Source organism: Candoia aspera, chromosome 1 (assembly GCF_035149785.1).
Source record: "Candoia aspera isolate rCanAsp1 chromosome 1, rCanAsp1.hap2, whole genome shotgun sequence".
NCBI lineage: Eukaryota > Metazoa > Chordata > Lepidosauria > Squamata > Boidae > Candoia > Candoia aspera.
In genome coordinates, this window is record NC_086153.1 from 368,426 (window position 1) to 379,505 (window position 11,080).

An 11,080-nucleotide genomic window follows, 5' to 3' on the forward strand; every position below is an offset into this window, starting at 1 on the left:
GCCTGGCCTGTGAAACAGATCTGCGGGTCCTTGTCGACCTAACCAGAGCCAGCAGTGGGATGAAGCTGCTAAAAAGGCTGAGACTATCGTGACTTGCATTAACAGGACTACAGAATCCAGGTAAGGGAAAGCAACTGTTTCCCAGTTCTGCCCTGGGCAGACCCCATTTGGAGTTGCAGGTTATTCTGGGCACCCCAGTGCAAGAGGGACAGTGACAATTGGAGAGAGTTCAAAAGAGGGTTACCAAGATGGTCAGAGGTCTGGGAACAAAGCCCTTTGAGGAATAATTAAATGATCTGGGTAAGTTTGGCCTGCAAAGAGATGACCAAGGGGATATGTCATAGCAGTCTCCAAACATTTGAAGGGTTGTCACACAGGGGAGGGAGTGGGCTTATTCTTCGTTGCCTCAGAGGGCGAGAGCAGAGTCAGGGGGTGAAACCTACAGGGCAGGAGGGTCATGCTGGACTCCAGGAGGAATATCTTGACTGCAGGAGCTGTCAGCCAGTGGAACAGGCAGCCACATGAAGCGGGGAGAGGATTCCCTTCATGAGAGGTTTTCAGAGAGGTGTTTGAAAGGCTTTAGCAGATTCTATTCTGAGCAGGAGATTGTCTAGATGATTTCTGAAGTCCCCTCCAAATCTGTGATTCTGGAACAAGCCATCGTGACCTGGAAGTTCTGCCAAATAATTTTGGATCAGTCGCAGTTCAGCAGAACCAAAACGCAGAAGGACCCTGGAGTGATTTTGCAGGATGAAGAGAACAAAACTGGAGCCTGTCCCTGGCCCCGCATCGGTTTCCAGACTCCCTCTGGCTCCCCCTTGCCTCCCCTCCCCCCCACCCACTGCTGCAAATATCCTTGGTTTTGGTGCTTTTCCAGAACAAAACAGCCCCATTTCCTTGTGTGCATATGGGCCAAAACATTCGAAATGCCAGTGTTAGAGCTCAGGCGTGACCACTGGAAGCCAGCTGTTGCGTGCACTGAATGTTTAGCACATCCGTAGTTTCTCCTGACAAACTCGACTCACTCTCCTATATAATGAGGGAGCAGAAGTACACTCTTAAACACTGCCGTTTTCACTTTTTTGACAAACACTAATTCCTCGCAACAGACCACATACTTGTAGTGGGAAAACTAAGCAAACAACACGGAGACTGCACCCCCCTCCCATCTTTGGGATCTGACCAGGGTCCAGCCCAATTCACCTCTTCCCCTAATCCCATCAGACCCAAGTGGACCCCCCTGCCCCCGTCAAAGCCCGCTGCCGCCACCCCATCTAGACCAAGAAAGAGATGCTGTTGCGACCTAGAGAAGCCCCCACCTCCCATTTTCTGATCCGCTGAGGACCTCACAGCCCATCTCCCTAGTGAGGGGCCTCCCATTCCCCAGCCAATGCTGCCCTCCTGAAAGGCCCCATGGAAATAATCCCAAGTACAGGGACAAGGACCTGCCCAGCTTCCCCCAAACTGGCCAGTCAGCCAGATCCCTAGAAGTTGCAGCCCTCACCTCTAGACAAATCTTTGCTTTCCCATCGTTCAGGGTCCCTCTTTCTTGCAAAGTGGCACCCAGCGATCCTTGCCATAAAGGTGGCTCTTCTCCTCAGCATTGTGCTCCTTCCTTCAGCAAAAACCCATAACATGCTGACCACCACTCTTAGAAGGCCTTTATGCATTTTAAAATTCCTCCATCTATTTTCCCATCTCTGGTAAACACTTGTGTTTATCCACTGGTGCCCCCCCCCCCCAACTGCAACCAAAGACACACCCAGCACACACCAATTTGTCTGCTGGCTTTTCGCCATTTACATATCACTTGCCACCATTCACTCCTTTATCCCTGAACGGTTTTTTCCCAGATCTCATTTATTCTGAATGTTGTACACTCTTTCTCCAAACTGTTCCCTGGTTTTTCATTATTGCCATGCGCGAGAACATCACACCCAACTATCGCCAACCTATGGTTTCTTGCTTCTGAACAACCAAGATGATGCCAATTCAGACATTCTGGCATCTGTTGGTCCTGTTGACATCTGCAGGTCTTCATCCACTCAAGAGCCTTCCTTCACCTCTGCCCTGAATCCAGGTGTTTACTTTTCACCCCTCTCTCTCCTGGGCACCCTCGTCCACACACCTGGCTTGTGCTCGCTGAGGAGTTGGGCGCTCCCTTCCAAGGTGGGGCTGTGGTACCTAAGTGCGGCCCCCTGCTCTGGCCACTCTCCACATAACCCAGCCCTGGCACACTCCCTGGAGCAAGCCTTCCCAGGGTCCCTGCAGGCTTCTAAACTCCACCTGACCCGCTAAGGACGACTGGGCCACCTACTGCTGGCTGTGCCACGGCTAGGCTGGCAGCTGCTTGAGCTGAGCCCACAGGCTGAAAGCTGCCTCCAGCTGTTGTCTCCCCCTGCCCTCCCCCACAGAACTGTGTGAGCAGCAGGACCTGCCTCTGAGGATTTGGTGGGCATGAAGGTCTTTCCTAGCCCCCAACTGGCCCTCGAGGGGAACTGTGCCCCTGGGAGGAGATGCAGTCAGTCCCTGCTAATGGTGGGGAGCAAAGGGGACTATGCTTTCATTAAGCCATGATTTACTGATGCAGCCAGCTAGGGGGCTCATGTAATCTGCTAGAGCAAAACCAAAGTGCATTCTGGCTTAATGTGATGCTTGAACCCTGCTAGTCAGCATTTTCCTAGTTCAGAATAAACACAGCCTTTATTTGGATTGATGAGGACTAGAGCCTTACTTTGCTCCAGGGAGAGGGACATCATTTACTGACAGAGTCTCCGGTATGCATGCCAATGGTGCAGTTCTGGCTATCCGGCTGGGGCTGGGGAAGACCTCTCCTGACCCCTCTGCCACCATATGTTGGCTCCTTATGGTTGGTCCTGAGATGGGTGAATTGCATGCGGGGGGTGGGGGGAGCCCAGAGTCCCATGCACGAAGGCGGGTTCTGGCCAAGGGTCTGAGCCAACGGGAGATGGGGCAAGGGCTCAGGGTGCACAGCCCTCAGGGGTCCCTCAATCTGAGGGAGGAGGCCCAAGTAGGACCTCCTCCTACTTCAACAAGCGAGAGGAAACAGGTGCTCCATCTCAAGGCCCGTCAATTGGGTGGCCCAATGGTACCTGAAGGGCAACGATCCGGCTACCTGCCTGGGGACCCCACTGCATGACACGGTTTCCCTGCAGCCGATGTCCAACCAATTGGCACCCAGCCAGAGCTTGGCCTCCCCGGCTGCCCCATTGACAATTCCAGGCTGGTCTGCGAAGGGCCCAGCAGCTGCTGCAGAGGACCTGCATCTGGAGCCCAGTGGGTTGCCCCCCCCCCCACTCACTCTGCCCAGTGGTTGGGTTTCCAGGCTGGGACCGCCCGGCCCTCTTCCCCGCAGCACCCTCTGCTTGCTTGCTGCTGCTGCTGCTGCAGTTGTGTTTCGGTTACATGGCTGGCTAGCACACTGTACTGTTACGTACACAAAGTGCGCTCCCCCTGCCGACCCCCCACCCCCGTGTGTGGAAACAGATGGGCTGCAGCTGCCGGAAGGTGGGGAGGCCCATCTCTCTCGCCTTCCAGAGAGGAGGTTTGCAAGGGAAGGGGGGGGAGAGGGAGGTGCTGCCCTCCCACTGCTAAGGGAGCAGAGAGCTTTCAGGCAAACCAGCTGCTTTGTGCCCCACTCAGCTGCGGGAGCAGGGGACAGCTTTCTAGGGCACCCCGGGACTCGCAGAAGAGCGGCAGCGAAGGACGGCAAAGGCCAGAGGCAGCCACAGCCGTTTGAGGCAGATATGCCCCTTGTGGCGAGGGTCCTCCTGGCCAGGGCTGGGAAGGCCCAGCATCCAGTGCTAGGAGGAAGAGTGGGAGGGGCTCTGAGGAGCTGTGCAGGGCCAGCCTGCCCCCCTCATTGGACATCCTTTTGCTAGGGGGGCCTGCCAGCATCCCTCAATTCAGCACTGGCCGCTCCTCTTGGCCCCCTCCCCCCTCCTGTCCTCCCCTAACCAAGAGTAGCCCCAGACACACACCCCAACGGCCCTCCTGGGTGCTGCAACCCCATATAAGTCCAGCAGCACTCAGGCCCAGCCCCCTCCCCACCCTGCAAGACCCAAGACCAGCTCTGTGCAGCCCTCCTCCTCCTCCTCCTCCTTGTTCTGAATGCAGATTGTGAACGATTCCAGACCACCCCAAGGAGCCCCCCCACCTCCCTCCCCAAGAGATGGCCAGACTGTCTGCTTGGAAGGCCAGGGAGGCACAAGCACCCAGGCCATGTTGCCCTGCACCAGTCTGGAGGGCTCCCTGCCTTCCCTCCCCTGGCACTGAAGCAGGTCTCCCCCCCTCACCCTGCCCCGCCCCCCCCAAATTTCCATGCTTGTGCCCCAAGCCTTTGGGCCGCTCTGGGTCTCCTGTTTTACTTCTGTGCTTCATACGCATTATGCAAGACATGTTTGGGCCATGGAGGGCAGGGAACCTGTGCACGGGTTTTACTTTATGCGTGAACACAGATGTTACAAAAGAACGGACACACCTGTCTTTCATAAGTTTTTCAAGTTTCCACCGCTGCCTGGCCAGCCTGCCTGGCTCTCTGTGGCCCAAAGGGTCCAGCCAGCAGCTCGTTCTTTCCTGCAAAGGGGTGGAAGATGCATCCTGAGCAATGTGGAACGCAGGGGTTCGCTCCCACCAGTCCAAAGCCCTGGCCTGCTCCAGCTGAAAAAGTAGACAGCACCCCCCACTGGCATCCTTCTGCCTGAGTCGAGGGGAGAGGCTGGCAGCAGCCTGCAGCTGGGGTCTCCTCTGGGGCCCTGGGCCTCGCTTGCTCTCTTCCCTCCAAGGAGAGAAGGGTCAGGGAGGAGGGCCAGCATCAGTTGCTCAGGATGGGCCCCCTCTGTATCCGGCAGGGGAAGGGCAGGGATGTCCTTGCCTTTCCGTGGGAGCCGGGTCACTTGGTCACTAGAGGGGGGCGACAGGGCTCCTAACCCCCTCCTGCCACGCCCACTGGCACTGGGGTGCGGGGCAGTCCCGACCAAGCAATCCCGCCCCCGTGAGCCACAGGCGGGGGCCGGGAGAAGGCCCGGCAGTGGCAGGGGCTGCTCCACAAGGCCAAACCCTCGGCAGAGGGAAGAGGAGTTCGCCCTGGTGCTCAACAGCAGGGGTCAGCGTGGCTCCAGGAAAGCCCCGTCAGCGGAAGATCACTGCCCAGGCCAGGGCCCAGGTGAGCATGGCAGCCTGGAGGGTCTCTGCAGCCCGGCCCCCTGCACTCCGGCCTGCACCTGCAGCCTGCTGAACCCCGCTGGGGGGCAACACAGGGGCGCGGGGGCACTTGCCCTTTGGCTTGGGCAGCAGGCCGTGGTGGGGCTTGTGCTTGAAGTCCTGCGCCTCCTCGGCACCCTTCCATGGTCCCAAGGAGGCCAGCCCGGTGCTGCGGTTGCGGCTCTTGGTGCAGTTCTTGAGGGCCTTCCGGGAGCCAGGGCGCTGCCCGGACTGGATGCCATGGCCCCCCACCCCACCCATCCCCCTCTCCGCGGAGGAGAGAAGAGGAGGGTGGTCCCTGGGTGAGGCCCCATCGGCTGAGGGGAGCCGGGGCCCCTGGGTCTGGTGTGGGGCCTCTGAGCCGGGGCAGCCCCGGAAGCTGTCGGCTTGCAGCTCCTTCAGGTCCCTCCCGTGGAGGGGCTCAGGGGCTGCACAGAGGAGGGCAGAGCTGGAGCCCCTGAAGCGGCGCAGCCACCCCCAGAGCGACCAGGCCCGGCAGTCACAGCCCCAGGGGTTCCCGTTCAGCCGCAGGTACTCCAGGGCTGCCAAGGGGGCCAGGGACTCCCCCGGCAGCTCGGACAGGCTGTTGTTGAAGAGGAAGAGCAGGGTCAGCCGGCGCAGGTCGTGGAAGGCTCGCCGATGGACGCTCTGCAGCCGGTTCTGGTGCAGCAACAGGCGGTCCAGGTTGACCAGGCCCCGGAAGGTGTCCTGCTGCAGGCTGCGGAGCCGGTTGCCATGCAGGAAAAGGTGGCTCAGGTTGACGAGGTCAAGGAAAAGGTCCTCCTGCAGGTAGCCGAGGTGGTTGTCCTGCAGGTAGAGGTACTGCAGGTTGTGCAGGCCACGGAAGATCCCGCTGGGCAGGGAGCCCAGGCCGCACTTGTAGAGGTGCAGGGCATGGAGCTGGGCCAGCCCATGGAAGGTCTCGGCCGCCAGCTCCCGCAGGTGGCGGTTGTCCCCCAGGTCCAGCTCCTCCAGGCGGGAGAAGCCGCGGAAGGTCTCGGGGTCGATGAAGGTGACGTTGTTGGAGTAGACCCAGAGGGTGACGACGGAGGCACTGAAGTGGCCGCGCAGCAGCAGTGAGATCCGGTTGTTCTGCAGGAAGATGCGCTCGCCGTCCTCTGGAATCCCCTCCGGCACGGTGAGGAAGTTGTGGGACTGGCAGCTGACTGTCATGGGCGACGGGTAGCAGACGCAGTCCACGGGGCAGCCTTCCCAGGCGGGGAGCACTGAGCCCAGCAGCAGCAGCAGGAGCTCCAGGCGTCGCCCTGGAAGGAGAGGAGGTGCAAGAGGGTGAGCAGGCCCACAGCAGCCCCCTCGCCCGGGTGCTGGGGCCCTCCCGGCCTGCTCCATGGCCCGAGACGGTGGCCTGGGTGGCCGCTGCCCACTCCTTCTCCCCTGCCTAGACCAGTCAGGTCACCCTCCCAGCTCCTGGGGGAAGCAAGGCCTGATCCTGCAGACCTCACAGAGCAGTTTTAGGGGTGGATCTCCCTGGCCAACGCTCAGCAAGAATCCCACTCCCTCTCTTCTGGAAGCAGCCGTGGATGGTGCGCTCCCTGCACGTCCCTCCCTGATGTCAGAAGAGAGCTTGTGAGCCCCCCACCACTAGCCAGCGGTGGTGCCCCCCCATGGCAGACCCTCGCCTCCCTCCTTCCCAGACACACACCAGCGGCTGTCCTTCCAGTCTGTCTCCCAGGCATGATATTCCCGAATACTGCCGAAGAGCAGTATCAAGGCCAGCCCCCCTCCCTTTATCTATTATTTATTCCCTGAAATATTAATGCCCTGCCCTTTGCCAAGCGGCACCAAGGTTGCTATAGCATCCGACTGTGAAAGACATTTAATTGCCATTTGGGTTTTATCCCCCCCATTAAATATTCACTTAAGTTGGGAACCCAGGTGGAGCTGGGGGGGCCCTGGGATCCCCTCAGCCTCCACTGCCCCTAAAATCAGGGTTCCTCTTGCCCATCTGGGGTGGGAAGGCAAGTGTGGGGTGAATGGACAGCTGGTAAGGAATCCCCCAAGGTCACAGGCTCTCAGTTGACCCCCAGGGCTGGGACTACAATTTACAGAATTCCCAGACAGCGCAGCTGCTTGATCCGAACCCGGGGTAGAGCCGAGGAGTTGTTCAAAGATTTGCCTGGTGGGGGGGGGGGGCGGGCATGGAGAATGTATGCTTGCTTTTGGGTTTCCCATTGTGCTAGACTCAGCAGCACTGGGCGGGTTCACACGTATCTACAAACCACATGGCTAAGTTGTCCCTTGCCCTCCACGATGAATGAGCCACCCAGCATCTTAAGGCCAGACTGGCTGCTGCAGCCCGTGCTTTATCTGTGATCTACCAGGACACCCCCAATCCTTCTCACAAGTACTACTCTGGGCCAGTGCCTGTCCATCTGGCTTTTCCTAGCTTAGAAATCCTCCTTTGTCACCATCGTGGGATAGGGCCCAACATTCAAGCCTATCAAGATCCTTTTGAACCTTGAGCCTGTCTTCTGAGGTGCTAGCAATCCCTCCCCCCACCGCTTCATATTAACTGCAAATATGATTAGCATCCCTTCTGTTCACCTGTCTAAGTCATCTATGAAGATGCTGAAGAATACTGGGCCCAGGGCAGAACACTGAGGTATCCCCCTGGATACCCCTCTCCATGTTGACACAGAACCACTAAGGACCACATGTCAGGCCCGGTTGTTCAACAGCTGCAAATCCATCTGGTGTCCATCCACTGTACTCTTGCAAGTCTGAAAGTACAAATCTCTTGCCGCCTCCTTTACAGCCTGAGAGGTCAGGGAGGGTCCCTTCTGACCCTCTTTCTCCACCCGCTGTGGAGCTGTAGGCTCTGCCCGCTCTCATCTGACCATTTCCTAGGCAGTGTCTCTTCACCCCCTTTCTCAAGGTCCTTCTCACGTACAGTACCATTACACCCACTGTTCAATTTTATCACAAAGGAGGCTACGATCAACTTTATCAAACACCTTACTAAAGTCAAAGTACACTACATCCACAGCATTCCCTTTGTCTACTATTCTAGACACTTTGTCAAAAAAAGCAGCAAGAGTTGTTCCAGTAAGTTTTACAAGGTTTGCAAACTACACGTTAAAAGCTCCTTTCTGTTTGCTGCCACAGGAGCCTGGGCTTGGAAGGGAGCTAAGAGGTCACCCAGGATCCATTATGCCATCCCTGATAGACCAGTTGTGGCTGCCTGACCCACGACTGCACCCCTCCCCCTTCAGCGGCCCCAGCAGAGGATCTCGCCAGGGCTGCAGCAGGCGGGGGGGGGGGGCACGAAAGGGGCTGGGCACGGCACCGGCGGCTCCCCGCTCCCGCAAGGCCTCTGCGGAGAAGGCAAGCAGGCGCCGCTCCTCCCGTTCCCGCCTCTCCGCAGGGCTCAGTTACGAGCCGCATCGGAGGCGCGAGAGCGGCGTGGGATACTCGCGTCCTCGCCGGTCCAGGACCAAGGCCGACGGCGGACGGCGGACGGCTGCGCTCCGCCCGACCCGCCGAACCTGCTCCGATTTAGCCGCGCGCGGGCTGAGCTTGAGCTTCAGTGTCGCGGCAGCGCAGGAAACGCGGTTTGTTCCACGGCCCCGGCTAAGACAGCCGCGAGTACCTGTGCCGTGAGAAGACGTCCGTGGGCGGCGGGGCAAGCGGCAGCACGGGGATGCGCGGAAACGGCCTCCTTCGGCGCGCTGGGCGGCTGGCAGGGCTCCGGGGGAGGCTGCCCCAGCGCGGCCCAGAGAGGTCGCACCGGCGGGCACGGCGGGTGCCAGCGTCGCCCAGCAGCCGCTCGGAAAGAAGCGGGTCCTCGGGGCTCCCGCGCGATCCCCCTCCTGCCGGCGCTCCAGCCGTCCCGCGCCGGCCCACGTGGCCCTCCTAACTGGGCGCTAATTAGACATTGCCGAAAGGCGGCCGGCCTTGCAGTAAGTGATCGCCAGCCGCGCATCTGGCGGGCAGGGCCTTCCCTCCACCCCCGCGTGCCAGTGCAGGCCGCCGCGGAGTGGCTGCGTCTCCTCTGGCGCGGCGGCGGCGGCGGCCTGGGCACCGGGCGGGGGCAGCAGTTCCTTGCGCAGCAGCCGCCGGCCAAAGGCGTCGGGGGCGCCCGCAGGGCTTTCCGGTGTTCGCCCGCCCGCCCGCCGGCCGCTCCCTTCGCGCTTCAGCCCTGCCGGGAGCCCCGCGGGCCCGCGCCTTGGAGACGAGTTCCGCCCTCCGCCAAGGCAGCGGCTCCCCGGGGTACAGGCGCCAAAGGCCCCGCAGCCTTGTTTACTGCACCGCGACGGCTCCCCTCGGGCTGCTCGGCGCAGCGGCTTGTTTTCCAGGCTGGGCGGCGGCATCTTTTGGTCGCCGCCCCCCGCCCCCGCCCCCGCCCCCGCCCCGGCAGGAGAAGCCTTTCCCAAGGAGAACCCTGCTGGGCTGTAGCGCTTTGCCGTGCCCGCAGAAGCGCCCCCTCCCCCTGCATTTCTCTGTCCTGTGCGGCTGTTCGGTGCCCCAAAGCCCCCTTGGCCCCCCAGTGGCAGTCTGGACACCGGGAGGGCCGCACCTGGAGCACTGGCTGTGAACGCGCTGTGAAGGCGCTCCCGGCCTCTGCCGCCCCCAGGGCTCCAGACAGAGCTGGCTTTCAAGGAAGGCCGCTGTCGCAAGCTGTGGCAGAGGCCCCGTCCCCAGGAGCTGCACTTCTGTCTCCAGACCAGTCCGGATTTGGGTCCAGGGGTTCCCTCTTCCTTGGAGTTAGAGGGCCAGGAGCCATTGCTTGGGGTGCCACCGTGCACTCAGTGTGCCCCTTTCAAAACCGTGGAGGACCTACCCCCACGGTTCCCTGAAGATGTTGAAACACCTGGGGGGCCCACGGGAACCATGTGGAACACCAGTGGTCAGTGGTCTCCAGCATCACAGGAAAGGCCTTTTTGGAGGTGGCACCCTGTCTGCAGACAACTCAGCCCTGAGAGGCTGGCCTGGCCTGGCTTTATGCTCTGTGCCAGCCCAGACGAAGGGCAGCAAATTGGGTGGTTCTGCTGATCTCCTGGGCTGCTCTTGAAGCCAGTTTTGTTTGTTTTTTAAGTGGTCTTAACACAGTTCTGTGTTTTTAACATGCTACTGCGTGAAATGAAGAACGCTAAACTCCCATAGATGGTTTGACTGGAAGTGACAAGGAGCAAAGTTTGGGAAATAAGTTATGTGCAGACTCTTCCTCCTCCTCCCTCCCACCCCATCACCTGTCCCTCACGAAAGCAGGCCAGGCAGCTCCATAGGAGGGTTGCAGCTCCTTTGCCCCAGCTGGAGCGCGAGTGTTCCTTGTCCGGCTCAGGCCAGGGTCTGGGGGATGGGGAGGGAGGGGCTCCCAGCTGGGCTGCTCCCAGGGCTGGCCAGTAGCCACGCAGCCTGACTGGTTGTGCAGAGCAGTGTGGCGGGGCAGACACCATGGAGAACCAACAGGCCAGCTGTTTAGAATTAGAGTTCCTGATAGTGACAGCTGCTCCCAATCCTCCAGTAATCACCCAGCTATTCTGGAACATAAAAATCATGAGAGATAATTTGGTCTTTGCATAATTTGGGTAGACAAGCTGTGGCTTAATAGCCATTCTGACCTCCAAGCTGGGAGGCTGGGCTGGGTTCTGCAGCCTGATGCCTTGGCCCAGGGAGGCAGATGTTCCTCTTGGCTGCTTGCAATGCCCCTCAGACCGCTGGAAACCCAGAGATCTTGGTTGAAAGGACAGGGGACTGGGAAGCCCCTCCTTGTGTCAGGTGGGGCTGCCAAGAACACTGGAGGGAGGAGGCGGAGGCTGCCCATCCCATCCTCTTGAGTGTGGCAGGAGGCACACTTGCTCCGAGTAGGCCGGGAGTTGGGCGGTGGGCGGGGAAG

The 11,080-nt window shown here is 59.9% G+C and overlaps 1 protein-coding gene across 1 annotated transcript; it reads right to left on the reverse strand.

Moving 5' to 3' along the window:
• Positions 1–5,024: 5,024 nt before the first annotated feature.
• RTN4RL1 (reticulon 4 receptor like 1) lies at positions 5,025–6,573 on the reverse strand. Its single transcript, XM_063291078.1, has one exon. The coding sequence runs from the start codon at positions 6,571–6,573 to the stop codon at positions 5,152–5,154; it is 1,422 nt and encodes a 473-aa protein (XP_063147148.1). The 3' UTR covers positions 5,025–5,151.
• Between the last annotated feature and the right edge of the window lie 4,507 nt (positions 6,574–11,080).